Here is an 18962-nt window from a genome sequence, read left to right as displayed (position 1 = left end):
AAGTCTACGGTCTGCTTTTTTTTTTAAAACTGTTTTTTAGAGAATTTTATTTTTAGAGTAAAAAAAATATATCAGCCCAAAGAGGGAGAAAAAAAAGTTTTAAATGTTCAAAAAAGAAAAGAAAAGAGGATTTCCTACCAACTGACCCATATTTTGGCACCTAAAGAGCAATACAATATCTTTTTTTTAGGTCTCATCATCATCATCATCATTTATTAAAGTCAGCATTTTCCCTCTTACAAGGGGTTACTGACTTTCATGCCATGATGACACTCCCTCCCTCCCTCCACTTCTTCTTGTCTCAAGCATCCTCCTCATTTAGACCAACCTTACTCCTTTCTTTCTTTCTTCACCATATTTTTTGATGAAATTTTCCTGTGTCTGTTTCAAACAGAATTATGTATTTGTATTTGATGACGAGCCTGACGATGAATAGTCAACCTATTAAAAACGTCAAGCCCCTCCCACCACCCATCCTCTTCTTACTACCAGTGCTATAGTTCTCTTTAGAACTATAACCTCAAGAAAGATTACACTAGTCCTTCTAGGACTACCACTGTCCTTTTAGGACTACACACACACACAAGAAAGATTATCAAACAGTCCTTTTCAGGACTCCCCAATCTCCCCTCGCTCATGGTGCAACCATAAGCCTACTGTATATAGACAAGCAAATAGTTTAACATTCAAATTATTGTGCGGAATGAGACCGTTACCCTCTGATGGTCAAGCATGAGAATATTTTTGTTATGTTTGAACGTTTGCTAGTAGAAATAAACCTTCAAACAGGCTAGTTTAAGGAGATGAAAATGTTTTTTTGGAGGTCTTTGATATCGAATTAATTTATTAAATAAAAAATGATGTAATTTATTGAATATAAGCGCATTCGTGTAGAAAAGATTCACATATTATATGATGGATTTTAAAAGAAATTCTTAACTCCCTATGTTTCATCTTTCTCTCTTTGTACCTCCCTATAACCCTCCACAGTCTGAGCCAGAGTATGTGCAGTGGTTCAAAGACATCCGCAGCACGTTTGATGAGGCGCAGCGTATGCTGAGGAAAGGACCCAAGATGTTTGCGACCCAAGGTTCGTCTACTGATATCATGCGCCATCATCCCCCTCTCGGCCAGCGCAACAGCAATGGCCCCCACTAACCAACCCCTAACCCCCTCCCCCACCCCCCTTAACCATCCCCTATAACCTCCACCACCATCATATAAATACCACTTGCTACGTTAACCCATTAACGCCTGACTTCTCTAATACCCATAGGCTTTGATACATAAGCCATCTGGTTCCCATAGACAATCAAGTTACCATGACACCAGTAACAACAACAAAAAAGCCCTCTAAATCTGGCTCATCAATGTAATATATTGTTTTTGGTTAAAGATTTATTGATAATATCAAGAAAGATGTTGACATTACCCTGCTGATCTTGACAATTTACTACTGATCGATCAGTCTCCTCAAGCCTCCTAACGATTGTTTACACATTTACTTCGGGAGAAATATCCCAAATTTATATTTCAATGATGAGAAATCTGTACATATATTCAGACAAGTTTCTCACAATACTACTTTCTTAATTAATACTGTGTGGTTTAAAGATAATTCTGGTGTGAATCGATCTAACTGCTGCTTTATAAAATATTTAAAATTTAAATGTCATTTGTTCTGGTGCACCAACATTACTAATCTTTCTTATCCACTTCCAGATCAATAACAATTATAACCATCCATTGCCTATGTTTTTAAAATCACTTAAATAAAAATTGCTTTTCAGATCATGTGACTAATCCTAAACCCATTGTTAATCCTAAGCTGACTTAATCCACATTACGATAAGAAATGTGAAATCCTTGATTATTTTACTTTCCTTGCAAGTTTTGAGCAGATTCAGACAAACTGACTTGCCTGACATACCATCTTGACTCATTTTGTTTTTGCTGATGTGACATTTGCAAAGTTGAAAAATGAATTGTTTGAAACCTTTTCGTTCCTGCAAATTTAAGGTGATGATGGAAACAGCCGATGCCAACGATACTTTAATACCTTGAATAAAATTTAAATTGGAGAACCTGATTTAAGAGGTCCAGTTTGGTTATATTTCATTGACCTTGTTTTGTGATTTGAAGAAGCCAGATCCATAAAGCAAACTCACCAGGACCTGTCCAAATTTGTGTTCATTATGAGAAGAAAAAAATATTAAAAGTAGATTAGAAAACAACTTTCAAAATTTAAAAAAAATGTACTTTTTGTTTTTAATACGTAAGGGACCTAAGGCGCTTATATATTTGGACAACGATAAAGAAACCTGTGTTTGCTAAGCCTATAATGAGAACTATAGTTGCCTTTGTATAAAGAAAACAAAATTATTTAGAGCAGTATTAGTTTCATTGTTGTGTGTTTTAATGGATTAGCAATGTTTCTACTCATGATACAGAGAGAGGTTTGCATTTTCTGATAAGAGGTTGTTTAGAAAATGTAAGGATGGATTTTTTTTTTCCAGGACTGGAAAGAACTATTAATTTGATAATCCCGTTTTGTGGATAAAGCGACTGTAGCTGTAATTTTGATCTTAGCAGTAAAATTAGATAGTATTGATATGTACTACACAGAGTTGTGATCATCAGCGCAATAGGCAAACATTCATGTTCAAAACATGTTATAGCTGGATAATTTTGTTCACATCCCTTGATGAAATTGAGAGAGTTTTCACTAATATATTCTTGATACTAGGGAATGTTGCTAGGTGTGTGCTACAGCCATGATAACTACTGCTACTGCGTCATACTTCGGAAACCAGCAAATTTTATGAAAACTTGGTATTAATGTTTTATTACTTTTGACAAAGTAGAGAGAGTTAGCTTGCAGTTTCAATCAAAATATATATTCTGTAGTATGAATTGTATTAATTATAAGTTTTGGCATTTTTCTTGTTTTCTATCAAATCTGAAAAATGGAGTCAAACAATTGCCTCTTTTTTGTGTGAATATCTAATTATGTAACATGAAGTTATTACAAAAGAATATCATTTTGGGGGTATTTTTTTAGTCTTGTGCTAGAGATGCTTAGTGTGTGTAATATGAGGGGAACAAATGAATAACCTCTATACGTGTAAAATTCAAACAGAAAAACTATTGTGAGTGTGCTACTATACGGAAGAAAAAAATGAAGTGTGAATATAGATATGTTCACAGGAAGACGCCGGTAGTCAAGTCATGAATTTATTTGCTTTAAATGATGACGATTGCAAATCGTGCTGTGCACAATATATATATATATAAATATTATCCTTTTCATCAATGCCTCGATGTAGAACTATAGGTGAGGAAAGAAGATTGTTTTCAATGGTGCATGGCTTTGTACAATGAAATGGCATACAATGTAAAAAAAAAATGGAAGGGAGATGAGTGTACGTTATTAATTAGAATGTGGTCGTTAGAGATCACATATTTGTAATGATGAAAGATATTGTGTATTTATCACCTAAAGGTATGATGAATAATTGCTTACTTGTATGAAAAAGAAACTACAAAAAAGAGGAAAATTGTATGTTTTTATAGAGATGTAATCACTAACTTTGTGTGCATATTTTCTTTTTTTGTTTACATAATTATACTAACAAGGTTTGAATTGAAGAATTATAGAGAAACAACGTAGGTATTTAACCATTTGTGGAAGTCTTATTCTCTCTTTTTGCTTTGTATACTACAAATTTGCACTTTTGAAGATTTCATGTTTGAAATTGTAAATGAGAGCGCACAGTTCTATCACCTATGTCTGTAGCTTGTTGAATAATAATAATAATAATAATAATAATAGTAGTAGTATACAAAAAGAGTTATAAAAGAATGAAGAATTGTTCAAAACATGACTGTATATCTGCACCCAAGCGAGCTTATGTCTAGTAGCCACTTCTTACCGCTTCTTTCTTACCCTCTATCTCTCTCTCTCTCTCTGTCTCTCTCTCTCTCTTTTGATATTCTCACAACAACAAAAATCAAACTATTTATACAGAAGGTTATATGTAAGTTAGTCACAAAAACAACAACAAAAATCTTCTTTTACCAGAGTTGATGAAGGTTCCTTTCTGTGGACAATATTTAGTGTGCAAACTATTTTTAGGCCATTGTGGAAGAAATATAGCTTGAGGAAAGTGTAACTTCCTCGCCAGGCAGTTTTATCTTTTAAATCGATATTGAGACCTTTAGTTCTTAGACCTCTTTTCTTTTTTTTTGTAATATGTACTTTTGAATATTTTGCGAGGCACCTATATTTGCTACGATATTTTTAGCAAATGAAAATAAAATGTTGTCTTGAAATTGTAATGTAATTGATGTGAACTGTAAAAAAGAAAAAAGGAAAAAAAAAATCAGAAGCAAATCATGTTAAGTTGATGAACTCTTTCCTAATGCTGATGTAGCACAACTATTGTCTTAATTTCTGGTTGTGTCTCTGTTTTTTTGTTTTTTTAAATATGTATACTATGAAGAAGAAAATGTCTTGGATCTACTATGTTGTTTGTGTACAATACTTTTCAATGTTGTGGTTGATTTGGAAGCTGTAGGATTTATAAGATCTAAAAGACATTTTGGTTTCAGTTTGAATAGTTACAAGCACTTCTTTGTCCAATTTCTTTGTTTTTAAAGGCAATGTGTACCCATGGAAGCTGTGATTCCTCAATAATCCCTAAACTAGTACCATTTGTTGTTTGTTTTAAATTTGGGGGGTCATTTAAGCGATATCTGCTTAAAAAATGAAAGAAGACTGCAGTGGTTAACATAACCACATGCAGTTGATTTCTGTGAGTTGAAAAAAAATGAAAAAAATGATCCTGTGTTTATATATATGTACTTTGAACAGAGTTTTTTTTAGCATACTTTGTGATGATTTTAATCTTTATTGAATGTAAATGTTGGATTATGGTGTGTTTAATACAGACTCTCTCCAATTTAACCACCAACTGGCTGGTCGGATGAATTTGATAGGGAGCAATTCAAATGGCTCTTGACAAAATATTTAAAACATACAAAGAAGAAAGAAAGTAGAATGTAGAATCAAGTTGCTTGTTTAAACTCACCTCACCGTAAGAGTGAGATGGAGACAAATATCTGCCAAGTCTTATCTTGTGTGTTTCTGATGCAAGCCCCCTAAAGCCATAATCGAATCGCGCACACTGGGACTGCGTGAGAGGGTGTACAGCAATGCATTCTGGGTAACTGTCCATTGTTAATATATTGTCAATGTTTATTGTGTAATTCTGTGACTCTGTCAGTGGTTGCTACAGTTTGTGGTATACTATTCTTTCTTCATCTTAGTTTATATGTGTCTGTTGCCCTTTGTTTTGTTAGATTCATCAGTGCCTCTTACACCTGATTTTTGTTTTCTCCACAATTTTTGTTGAGGGCAGATACAAAGATCAACAATTTGTTGTTATTTTGTTGCAAATTCGCTGAAACCTTTGTTTGTTTTCTCCATTATTTTTGTTAAGGGCAGATACAAAGATTGATAGCTTTTTGTTATTTTGTTGCAAATTTGCTGAAACCTTTATTTTGATACTTCAAAGAAGATTGAAAATTCTCTTACCAAGGAATTTTTTGAGCAACAAATTTGGTTAAAATTAAGTGGCAATAGAAGTAAAAATCTATTATCAAATGTTAACTCTAGTTTTATTAGAATCTTTTATGGTACTTTTGATGATTTTTTGTTTGTTTTCCATGAGGTTCATTCATTTTCTATCTTTTCTTCACCGAAATGGGGAACATTTGGTCAGTTTAATATTTTTCAAGATAAAACAATTTTGTTTAGATAAAACTTCTTAAACCAAGCATTCTATATGAACCATGATAGCAAAATGCATCATTTGAACTTGGGAAAATAATGATTTCAAATGAAATTTGTCATGATGTTTGGCTCGATGTTTGGCTCAGGGAAATGATTATTTGAAGGATCTTCTTTGTGTTGTTGTTGTTTTATGTAATCTCTCTGTGCTGCATTTTGGTGGTCCTCCTGATTTGGTTAGTTCATTATTTTTACATGATTTTGTGGCTCCTGATTTTGAACTCCGTGAAAGTACTCTAGAAAAAGTTAATGGTATTTTTTTGTTTGTACTCCTTACATCGTATTAGATCTTTATTCAGTCCGCGTAGCCCAAGGATTAAATTCATGTACCGGGTATTCAGTGATTATCTGAGACAGGCTTATTATAGATTTAGCTTATTTGTATGGAACAACATGACTAACGTTGTTAAAGAGTTTAGGAAGGGATTTTCTTCGATCAGATGAACAATATTCTGTTATTCTTTTATTCTACCCTTAAATGTACTTTCCCCTCTTGCTCCTGCTTTCTAAAAAATGACTTGCATGATTTAATATGAATCTTGTTCACATTGTGTACTTATGTTTTCCTTAGTCTTACGATTGTTGCTTATCCCACATATTCACTTCCATGTTACCACTGCTTGAGTGGTAGTCACAGTCATAGTCATGCCTAGCTGACTGCGTAGTTATAAAACCACATCATTAGATTTGCAGTGAATTGGATCCCAGAATTGACTATTAGTCAGCTTTCTAATAGTAACTTTCAAAGCTCTTTTGCACATGTAGCCTTTTAGGTGTATACTAAACAACATGTTCAAGTCCAAAATGATTTTCCACCTTCTAGTGAATTCTATCACAGTAACGGTTAAACATAAAGTGGCATACTTATATACCGGTAAATTAAAAAAAATAACATTAATGCAGTAGAGCAATTTCAAAGGAGAAACAAATAATCAATAAAAAGGAAATGAGTCCACATTATAAGGTGTAGCTAAATAACTTCTAATTCACCGTTCTAACTTAAGATTCATAGCCCTAACAAATATATGAAATACACTTTGTGTACATGAAAATTTGTATCCAGTTTTCTTCTCTTACCATAAGGTATATGATGCCAGGAATTTTCATGAGGAAAACATAAAACATTAAAATCCTTTGATTACCGGTAGACACATTTTGAAAAGTTCAATACTTCAAATTGGTCATTCCATACAAATTGGTTTGAATTTTGTTTGTTTTGTTTGTTCATGTACCGGTATGTTATTTTAGTTACATGACTTTGATTGGGGAATATAGCAATATAAGATGTATACCTGTGTTGCCAATGTGCTTTGTAGGCTAGGAAAAATAATATGTGTATTTGTTGTATATTATATATTGAATTATTTCTTTCATGTAGAATGTTTGTGTCATACCATTTTGTAACCTTAGTCAGATTACATACCCTCTTGGAAATTCATGATTTTTATGATGTTATATATCAACCAGAGGTTAATGATTTTTTTTTCTTCAAGGGGCATTTTTTAATTTAATGTGCAGGCTGATGGTTTTACAGGGGTGCATACAGAGGATTGTTTCAAGGGGGGGGGGGGGCAACATTTTCCTGACACTGACGTTTTCTTCTTCCAGGAACATGATTTAGGGAATCCTCCAGACCCACTCAAGACCTACAAGGGAAGGCTGGGGGAAGGCAGTGGGAGTCTACCCCCAGGAAAATAAGAATTTTAACCCCAAAAGATTTGTTCACTCTTTAGAATCAGGATGGGGTACTGTTATTTCGCACCGATTTCCCCCTCCCCAATTTACTTATGGTTTGTTGTACATACTACATTTGATGTCTTTTTTGGTTCCAATATCTATAAGTGTACTATATTACTTATCAGTTTACATAGGTCCCCCCCCCCCCTCTTGTATTGGGACAATTTAGATGCTATAATTGTATTATGACATGGCATGATTGTGATTTGTGTTTTTTGCATGATAATGTGATTTTCTTTTCTCATTGTATCATTATAAGCTGCATGGTATTTTCAATCTGTATAGTGTATACCATCCTATAAAAAATATGTCTTTGTTTTTAACAAACTTACAATTGATTTTTAAAGTTCAAAGATTGGTAGAATCATTTTTATGCACATCAGAGTTGAGGCAAGCCTGATTCTAAATATCTATGGACTTTTAATCTATTTTAAGTTTAATAAAACGGAGTGGAAATAGTATTTGTGATCAAGTCGGACAGGATATGATCATTAATGTAACATGTATTCATATAAAACTGCTGAGAAAAATATTGATTTTTTTTTTTAAATTGATGAGATATATTGAGTGTTTTCATCATTTAAAAATGAGAATACTGGTAAGATTAAATGCCTTTTGTCAATCCAAATATATGTAAGTTTGTTGTGAAAGCAATGTAATTTTACAATATACTGTCTTAATTGAAGGTTTATTGTATATTGGAAATTGAATTAGTTATCATTGAGATTTGTTTATTCTATGTAGAACAATGTTATAGATTTTCAATTTTCAATGCTTCAGTCATATTTTCACTCTATTTCTCAACACCAATTTCATGTGAGTTTCCCATTTCAACTATCATTGATAACTTTATTTATTTTGTCTTTTTGTTCTCCAGCTACTGGCATGCATTACAAGGGCAGAGGAGTAGCACAGGAGAGCTAACACATTATACATCATCCCCCCCACCCCACCCCCTCTAAGGATCACCCTCTCTGACTTGACTTCTCCCTCTCCTACCAGCCCCACCCCTCCTGTACGTCTGGGGAGCTTCTGGTTACACCCCTGCTGGTATAAACACTCAAGATCATGAAACAGATGAGAAAGGGCGTGGCATGGCACAAAACGCATCGTTGTTGGAAGAGAGTCTTGGATCGGAATATGATTGCTCAAAGTGGGCTTGAGAGTACATATGAACTTCTCTTGAGGAGAGCCTGTGACAGTGAGGGGTAAACTATGAGGAGGAGGAGGGGGAAGGGGAAGGGAGGAGGAGAGATCGATGGAAATGAAGCATCAGACTCTACGCAAGATAAGATGTATGACTCTTCAGGTCGTGAAAGTTCAACCCGCAGCTTTTGTCAATGCATGTCATAAACGTTCAGATTCCCTATATTACATTTTAAGAATTAATTCTAAATGATCCTCTCATTGGGACGTGATTGTAATCCAGACAGACGCCTATCATCCGGATGATCTACACCTTGTAAAGGTTCTGATGGAGGTTTCTTGTAGTTTGGGTTTCTGCCCAGCCCTTCGTGCTTCTATATTAAAATGAGCTCGCTGAGGGAGGGAGGCTCAGACATGGCTATGCAGCAATGGAAATAAAAGGCGCAGGCGCCTAATTTCCATGTTCCAATCATTTTGATTTTTCTAGAAATAGATGAATGCTAATTAAGTTTTCACTATATTACACTTATATTTATCACAATTTAATATACGTGGTATCACAAATGCATTTTGCGTCCAATGATTTTTGATCGATAATGATTTTGTTTTCATGGCTTATTGTCTATTTATCCCAGTTTATGTGATTTATTTTGAGAAATCCATAACAGGGAAATAATAATGTGGGACTAGGTATACACCTTGATTGATTTTATTCCACGTAGACATGGGTTTGAATTGTATGGAATTTAGCAAGATCAATTGCATTATCTTACATTATGTCATTACACTTTGGTAGAAAATTGTTTCTTTTTCCTCATAGAATTTGGAAAAGCCATATATTTTTAACAGGGATAGGTAGATACATATTACAGAAAGAAAACATCAGGATTTACGCAGCAATGGCACTTTAACATGTGTTGTATAAATGCAGACCCAAACTACACTCAGCACCTTATATATGTTTTGAAAGCAGCTCATATTTAATCAAATCAGTTTCTTTTATTTATTCATTCTTGAATATGAAGAAGCACTTATTTTTAATCTTGTCACTTTATCTGGCTGTCATGCAGAAAATTTGAATTACTTGAATGCAGCTATTGAATCGAGATCGTTTGACCAAATATTGAAACTATCGCTAAATCCGCACCTGTGTCCAGGTGCGGATGAAGTAGGTATTTAAACCTGCTTGAGCGATAGTGCTCATTTTCATATGTATATAGTGTAACCGAAATGAATGAAATTATTGTACAGAAATATGAAGCTTTTGCAGGATAGCCCAAATCACTCTGACCAGCCATTTCAAATTTAGACGTGGCAAAAGAAATATTATGTGTTACTCAGAGAGAGAACGAGAGAGAGAAAAAGATTGCACAAGAGAGAGAGAGAGAGAGAGGGAGAGACAGTGAGCAAAAGAAAAGACTTAATTTAATCAGAGTTATTTGTTGAGTATATATGTCAAATATAGATTACTACTACAAAATTATAGATTTTATGATTATCATTGGTTGTGTGTGTTTGTGTGCCTGAGTGTGTATAGTTTGATTTGGAATTGGTTGGGCTCAAAGGTCAAAGTTCAAATTGATATGACACCGTGCTTTAAATGTGATAGAGCAAGTTTGGGAAAAATATATGTGCTGAGTATAGATTATACAAGACCAGAAAATAGAATAAATCAAGAAATATTTTAGGGATCAGGTATTAATAAGTTTATCACCTTGTACTAGAAACAGAGAGGGTCAAAGGTCAAATGTCACACGACCTTTACTCAACTTTATCTGTCAATTTTCACCTCAGCACAACAGATATTGTGCTTGAAAGCCTAGAATTGGAGTGCTACCCTTTGTAAAGTTTATTACAAATGAATATGAGAGGGATATAATTATTTAGTGTTCAATATCAAAGGGGGAAAAATGGAGACATTAGCTTTTTTTTTGTTTGATTGATTGGAATTCCCCTTAGTTTGGTGTTCTGCAGACAATCAACTCATCGGTTTAATTTTATTATAATTTGTTTCAGCCCCAAAAGGACATTGATTCATTTCTTTAGATGAGCGATGTGTTCTGATCTACAGAGCAAGATGGAGTGTTTGGTAGCATGTGAACATACCTCATGCTAGACCAGTGATACATGCACCAATCATACTCTGTTAGATACTTCAGAACAAATGCATCACTCTTAATTAGATTCATACCTACAAATCAGTAGCCATATACATATTTCAGCATTTTTGAAATACAGATCTGTTTTTTTTTAATCTCTAATTAAATTACTCTGTAATTAAATAACTAATAATTTGTCAGTCATGTTTTAGATTGTTGTTTTTTTCCTTGCCAATGTGCAAAGTTTAAATAGGTAAATTTGGATCTTCATGCAGAATTTGTCACTTTTTTGTCATTCTCTTTGTTTTGATCCTGCCACAGCTAGCATTATGTTTTGACCAAACTTTATGTGGAATGAAAATATGAAGCCAAGCTACATGTATGTAGCGTAATATTTTATCTAATTTAATGTAAAATAATCAGATTTATACAGAATATGAACTGTTTTATTTTCCTTTGGTTCCTTTGAAATATTTGATTGACTTAGTAGTAAAGAAATAGCAATCAAAAATCATTATATTGGATGAAAATTGTATCTTAGTGAAGATATTAAGAATTCATCATGTCAAGCAGAAATTGATTTTATAATGTGTGTGTGTGCATATAAAGCAGATTTTGATTCATCATTTCAACCAGAAATTAATCTTGAACTTTGAAAAAAAATTATGAAATTTGTTTATCTTACAAACCTGAACATCATTGATTCATATATTTGGAGATGTTACATGGCGGATTCAATGATGCAATTGCATCGTCAGTGGTCAATTATGATAAAGGTTCATGTGTTACCATAAAAGAAAAGATACATATAGGTACATTATTATGTAAGGGTCTCTTTAAAAAACAAACATTGATAAAAAATTGTCTTCATATATGAGAGCCCAATGAAGAGGGTAAACCAATCCTAATATTCCAAACGTAATGCATCAAGCTTGTTTGTTAAACACATCAGTACTGCACAAAATGGGACAGGCAGAGAGCAATTTAAAATGAAATTTGATTGAAGTAAAGTCATGGGAAAGAGATAATTAAAGAACATATTGGCTGATGGTAGTCCAAGTATATATTATGTAAATTCATGTTGCATTTGACATAGTACTTTAAACTCCTGTCTTTGTTTAAGTTTATAAAGAAAGATTGTGCGCATCTGATATAATATCATGTGTACACATGTTTATGTATACAGCATTTTTATAGTAGATTTTTTTAAGTGGAACAAAAAAATAAGAATTTATCAAGGACATCAAAGACTTTGATTGGTTGATATCTATCTTTGAATCCTTGTAAGCTATCAATATGATGAGGGTTGTACATTTTTTTAGATTCTATTTCTGATTTTGGTATTTGTTTTAGTAATTAAAACCTTGACCTTGCCCTTAGGATCCTATTATTTATGTTTTTATAGTTTTATGAGCAAGACACAGAATTTGCCATATTTGAAGAAAAAGCCATATTTGATTTACTGATTGTCATCAGTATCTGTCATTCTGCCAAGACTATATTTTGAGAATATCATATGCATATCTGATTTGTTGATGGAAGGAAAAATGTTGTAAAAATATCCTTTATTCTCTTAATTCAGAAACGCCCAATTATTATTAGCATAGGCAAGTGCCATTTGGGATGAGGAAGGGTTTGAAAGCCAATTACTTTTTTGTATGTGGTAAGCCATGAGTTCTTGTAAAGTTTTAATCTGATAGTCTATCTGAAACTCGGCTGTGTGCTTCAACAGTGTATACACATAGTGGTCATGCTATGGGTACCGTAGTTTGTGTGAGTGAGGGCACAAGACTTGTTGTCTTGACGAATAGTCAACTCTTATCCTACCACCTCCAATTGTTTTGAAGGATTGTATTAAGGGATGATCCTTTTAGAAATGATTGTAGTCAGGATCTGATTTTAAAGTCTCAAAGTGCAATGTTATCAAGCTTACAATACAATTTTTAACAAAAGTCCTTCATGTGGATGGAGTTTAGGAAAGTATGATATATGGAGGAAGGTATGGAAAATGTAGTTTATGTAAAACTCTTGCATTTCTAATACAGAGGAGTGTAGTTTAGAGGGTGAAATGTGGGGAAAACATTGTCAGTTATAAAGCTGAGATAAACTTGCTCTTGTATGAGCACAAAAAAATGCCTCAGATTTGGGCAAATAAGATATGCACAACAGAGCTATATGTACATTCAGGTGTGTGTGTGTTGAATAAAGCTTACATTTATTTTCTCTCTCGCAATATGTATGTGAAAGAAGCTTGTTTTATTTGAGAAAGGGAGCATTTGATGGCTTCATCTCTCTTTATAGACGGCTGTCTTGTACATACAAACAAGAAATGACAATGTACATACTGATGCTATTCATTTCCTTGAGAAAGTGCACACAAGAAAATCTATCACACTCTTTGATTTTATTGTCAAAATGTCTTTAATCACCTTTAATCACAGCACCTTTTTTCAGCTGAATCTACTTTTTTGTTTCTCCCTCAAGGAAAGTGCATTGAACTGTACATCACTGTTGTCTTATAGCATTAAACCTACAGCAAATGAATCCATGGGTACACATTGCTTTATGCTGTATCGTATATATGTCAGCGTGTGCTGATTTCTTTGTCGTTCTTTATTTTCCTTCTGTTTTTTATTATCGTCTACTATGGTAGGCGTTTTACTTTGATGTAGAGGAAAAACCTGTGGCACTCTATTAATTGTATTAAATAAAAATGATAGGAGTAATACAAAGCTTCACGCAGTATGTCTCCTGAAGTAAACTACAAACAAACCGAGTCATGTTGCTTCATTTCATCCTTGCTTATTTTTAAGAGAAAAAAATTCATATTGAGGGACTTGGTAACATTGTTCAGATGAGAGAAAATGTTAGATGTACAATTAAAGATAATCTGAAAGTTTAAGTGAAAACAGACCATTATTAATGATGAAAATTGGGGAAAACTGATCTGATCGATTCCTTAATTCTCCCAACCATATTATTACAATTTAATTACATTTTAGGTGAATTTAAATCGAAAGGAATTGGCTGTATTGACCATTCCAGACATTTAAGTGTTGAAGGATTTTAAAAAGCCTGTCTTGTGTCTTATTTTCATGGAAAAATGGTTTGAAAAATTAAAAAATGGTTGGGAGAATTTACTGTTCGAGGGTGTCGCACAGTGACATCTTCAAAGAAAAGCTTAAATATCTTTGTGGTTTGAGAATTTTTCAGGACTTTTTGCATGTTAGAGGGTTAGTACAGTAGAAGGAATATAATAAGTAACTTTTCTTTAAAAAATAACACAATTTTTTCATCAACCTTCAACAATGTTACCAAGTCACTGTAAGGTATTTTCATTTAAAGGTGGTCACAATGCATTTGAGTTTCTTGTTTTAGTAGTTTTCTTTTTCCCCTTTTCTGTCTCCACATTTCTCATTTGAAGTCTCTCACTCTTTCTCTCTGTCTCTCCCTTTATCTTCTTTTATAGATGTCATTCCTACCCGTCACCTCTGCCCATCATATTTCTAATTTGACTCTTCTCTACATCACCCCTCTTTAGCCATCTATCTCTTAATTTCTGTGTTCCATTCTCAGATCATCATCTGTTGGATACCTGCTACAATGTGTTTTAATTGTTATCGGTTGTTTTCCCCTGTATGCATGGATCTGCCCAGAGTACAATGTTAATTTCTTGACACTTTATAATCCTCCCAGACACTTATCAAATTTATAAATTCCTCAATTATCATTCATTAGCACATGCTGGACCTCATCTATGGAATCAGTTGCTGATGCAAGACATAATATTTCAAGTATATATTGTTTTTAAAATTTCCTCCAAATGCAACTTTTGAAGAAAAAATGGCTTTCCAGTACTAGTAGATCCATTTGTATTTTCTAACTTGTCTCACTCTTGTGTATTTTCATACTCTTCGTTTTCGCCTTGAGCCTATTATTCATGGGGAGTTGGGGTATTATAAATTCTCTTTTATCCTGCCTCCCTCCCCTCCCCCCCCCCCCTCTCTCTCTCTCTCTCTCTCTCTCCCTCTCTCTATGTTTCACTTTCTGTGTAGCTCTCTGTTTCAGTATTTCCTCTCTTATCTTCCCCACAGGTGATTTTCTTAGCGTATTTCTTCTTAATTCAATCAAAACAACACACATTAAACACAACACACCATATTTTTTACTTCTAAAATTGTTTGTGATTTTATTCTGCTGAAATATTAGTACTGCATAAATTCAATCTGCAAATTAGTGACCTATCTATTTAAAAACACTGCTACATATTAAATATGTTAGTTTTAGGAATATATTAAAAGTACTCTCATTTTTTTAATGAAAAGACCTCTTAGTTTCAGCACAATAAGCATTCAGCCACTTCAGCATTCATATGATGGTCATAGATACTTGTTCATTCACATGTACAATCCTCAACAAATACTTGCATTTAAAAATAAATTCATATTTGAGCTCTTATTCTTTAAGAAAGCTAACAACTTTCACATTGAATATGACTTACAAAAATGCATTTCTCTCTTTAATCATGGTATTATAACATAAAATATACTCTTATATATTCATTTTGACTATTATTAGAATAGTAAAGTTGTTATCTTCTTTGCTTGACTACATAGTTCCCAAAATATAATCATTTATGATGAACACACTGTGATGGAATACTCAGCAAGCAGGAAATGGAATGCAAACATATATGAATACACAGATATATGAATGCACAAATATATGCATGCACAGATATACGAATACACAAATATATGAACACACAGATATATGAATACACAAACATATGAATGCACAGAAATATGAATACACAAATATATGAATACACAAATATATGAATGCACAGAAATATGAATACACAAATATATGAATGCACATATATATGAATACACAAATATATAAATGCACAGATATATGAATGCACAAATATATGAATGCACAAATATATGAATGCACAAATATATGAATACACAAATATATGAATACACAAATATATGAAAGCACAGATATATGAATACACAAATATATGAATGCACAGATATATGAATACACACATGATACATATACATGTAGAATGCTTTAACTCTGCTTGTAACGTACACTTTACTGATAATAAACATGCTGTGATTTGCTGGCTCACAACCACCAACAACAAAGAGAGGGAAAACGCTTTTCTGCTTCTACATAATAAATGAGTATTTTGAATATCAATCTAGTATATGGGCAAATCCAAGTTTTTCGTCCAATACGTTACCGACACATCTAGGATTCGAGTCTAGCTGATCATTGAATGAAAAGCTCAGATACGACCGAATATGAAGAGTAATGATACGTTGCCATGTGAATCTATGTTCTTAAATCCAGAATACCGGCCAACTCTAGAATAACGGTTTAGACACCAGATGACACATATACCCTACACGGACCCATATACGACTGTTGTGATTATGAGTTTTCCTGAAAAGGATGAATTTTTGATGGTTTTTTATGACACCAGATGACAAAATACCAGACTTGCCCTTATCCAACTGTTATGATTTTAAGTTTTCCTGAAAAGGAAGATTTTTTTGATGATTACAACAATAATTTTAAACTTACAACGACCCCCATGACACCAATTCCCTTACTCCCTATTACAATGTTCGCTCTCTCTCTCTTTCTCTCTCTCACTCTCTGACAAGATGTTGTCAATCACTCTTGACATATTGAGGTGGTAAGCGGTATATGAGGAGGTATACTACTGTTGAAGCTAAGAATTTCTGGTTAGAGGATATGTACAAAGTTGATAACTCTAACCTGGGGATTTACTGGTGGTTTTCAGGCAAAATTTTATCTCTTTTTTTTTTATGTACAATTTTGTACTAGACTGAGATCTCTTAAAACTAGTGTGAACATCCACATAGTGACTCTTAACAGGAGATATACATATACACAAACAAAAAAATCATGTCAAGTTAATACTTTTATAACTTTCTGTAGTACTTATCTAACCCTGCTTCCTTCAGAAAAAATAGCACATCCTTTTACAATTAAAAAAATATACACACATATATCTTATTTGCAGCATTATAAATGTGTATAAAAGAACACTTCTGAAAAACAAATGGTATTAACAGAAATTAACAAAATAACAAAATAAATTAGAAGAGGAACAAAAAATGCCTTAACAATAATTGTTTCGTTGTATTTAAAAGTTAAAAGAATATTATGCTGAATAATTTCCACTATGATCACTTGATAAAACAATGCTAATTTAGTTGAATCACTAATCTTAAAGCATAGCAAATCTGAATCTTTCTTCGAATTGATATCTTAATAAATAGAATACATACTCAGTTTATAGAAATGAGGTTAATACACCAATTAATAATAATAATTAAGATCAATTCACACAGCGCAGCTACTATATAAAAATACTCTACTGCGCTGTGCTGAAAACAAAACTCCTTAAAGTGCTATTTTACAAACACACAATGAATATATATTACCTAAAATAAAAATAGGCAAGTTTAAAAAAACAGTGCATAAAAACAAAGAAAAATATTCTATATCCATCATTTTCTTTTCCAAACATAATTTTAATGAATAATGGGAATATTTACAATGCTATAATCTACATGGAGTATACACCAGTGAGAAAAGTATGTTACTGGGATTACATATTTGGGCATAAAGTACTCTTAGTGATATCATTTCAATTATGGATTCTCCTAGCCCGGGGTGAACCAAAATTTAACTGCTTTCACGGGATAAAAAACAAAGACACCTCTTCTTCAGGGCTGGTCGGACCTGTACAATAGCAACAACGATGGACTATATGCATACATGATTTAATGGTAATGATAACGATTGAAGTGGTCACACCCCCATGATAAACTCGTTAGGGCTCTGTCAGTCAAGCACGATCAATACTGCCCCCACATGACTTCTTCTGAATAGAAGTCACCTCGATGGAGTAAAATGATCGGCTTTTGCTCCAGTCATATTCTTGAGGTATGTCCTGATAAAATCACTCGCCAAGTTATCCGAAACGGGCCAATAAATTGATGTGGGAGACTCATAAGTATAAATCATTGATGTCTGACCAAAACAATGATTTTATATTCATTTTCCACATTAAACAACAGAGGAGCCATTCAAGTGTGATTTAGGGCTCATTCTGATACCATGTGGTATACAGCTGCAAAAAAATGCTGATTTTGTTCTTAGTGTAAATAAAATGGCAATTGTGAGCAAGAAACCTCCTGTATCTATTCACTGAGCTCTATGTTTATATAAGATATGAAATTGTGAGGAGTATTACACTTTTAAGTTATAAAAAAAACGTTACAGTTTTGCCGCATCATATCAGAATGAGGCAGTATCGTTATTGTTATCGTCTAACCAACCATTTAGCGTTTCTAGAATACAGCACCAGTGATGCGCAAAGATGGAAGAGCATTTCATGAGGAAGCCTTCTCAAGTTACGTTTCTGCTTCGATATTCTTCTACAAGATAATACAAAAATAACATGGCTCACATTCCATTCTCCAAACTCCCTTCATAATTTGATGAATAGAAGGCCATTCAGCCTTTGATAGGTAAGAGCTAAGTCCTGACTAAAGCCTCGTTTACACATGCAATGGTAATCCAAATATAATAACCGTTATTTTAAAAAAAAAATAATAATTAAAATGTGACAAAATGTGACATTTTTTGCATTTTTTTTTAATAATTCTTTTCAAACAAGCTGTCTCATGAAAAGAAGACAGCAACAGTGGTTTGGGCATGACTAGATAAAAGAATAGCTTGGCAAACACCATCTTGCAAGGAGGAACTGATGGGAGGAGAAAGAGGGGCAGACTAACTAGGACATGGACTGATATCATCAAGCAATGGACGGGCATGTTATTGGAGCAGGTAACTAGAACAGCTGAACACAGGAAGCTATGAAGAACCTGTGTCTCAAGGTCCCAACGACCACCAAGCTATGGAACATGGATAGATGGATTTCATGAAAGAAAAACCTACTGGCCTTTGTTGTATGCACATACTTTCTTCTCCTCATTGGCGATTCATTTACACTTAAAATGGTCTATTATTCTGGCCACAATTTTTTGTTTTGCATCGATTAATCCCATCATGTA

General features: G+C 33.4%; 2 protein-coding genes across 3 annotated transcripts in view; one reads left to right on the top strand and one right to left on the bottom strand.

Moving 5' to 3' along the window:
* LOC100888242 (beta-adrenergic receptor kinase 2) overlaps window positions 1–11616 on the top strand; it is a 79644-nt gene extending 68028 nt beyond the window's left edge. The window contains exons 20-21 of one of the 2 annotated variants that reach the window (XR_970386.2): window positions 991–5225; window positions 8466–11176. Coding sequence is in view for 1 of the 2 variants with exons in the window: in XM_003729311.3 (XP_003729359.2) it covers window positions 991–1090; window positions 8466–8512 (147 nt within the window). In the remaining variant the exon portion in view is untranslated. Of the gene's footprint in view, window positions 1–990; window positions 5226–8465 lie in introns of both variants that reach the window. The other variant, XM_003729311.3, reaches the window with a different exon arrangement.
* Window positions 11617–14994: 3378 nt separating this feature from the next.
* Window positions 14995–18512, bottom strand: LOC115926600. The gene has a single exon (XM_030991440.1). The coding sequence runs from the start codon at window positions 15954–15956 to the stop codon at window positions 15468–15470; it is 489 nt and encodes a 162-aa protein (XP_030847300.1). The 5' UTR covers window positions 15957–18512; the 3' UTR covers window positions 14995–15467.
* Window positions 18513–18962: the final 450 nt, after the last annotated feature.

Source organism: Strongylocentrotus purpuratus, unplaced genomic scaffold (genome assembly GCF_000002235.5).
Source record: "Strongylocentrotus purpuratus isolate Spur 01 unplaced genomic scaffold, Spur_5.0 spur5_scaffold_2, whole genome shotgun sequence".
Classification (NCBI taxonomy): domain Eukaryota; kingdom Metazoa; phylum Echinodermata; class Echinoidea; order Camarodonta; family Strongylocentrotidae; genus Strongylocentrotus; species Strongylocentrotus purpuratus.
This window is presented reverse-complemented; position numbering and strand designations above follow the sequence as displayed.

Bases quoted from the DNA above. Each gene is read 5' to 3' on its own strand.
- LOC115926600 (XM_030991440.1), bottom strand. From the start codon at position 15,956: ATGTTTATTATCAGTAAAGTGTACGTTACAAGCAGAGTTAAAGCATTC.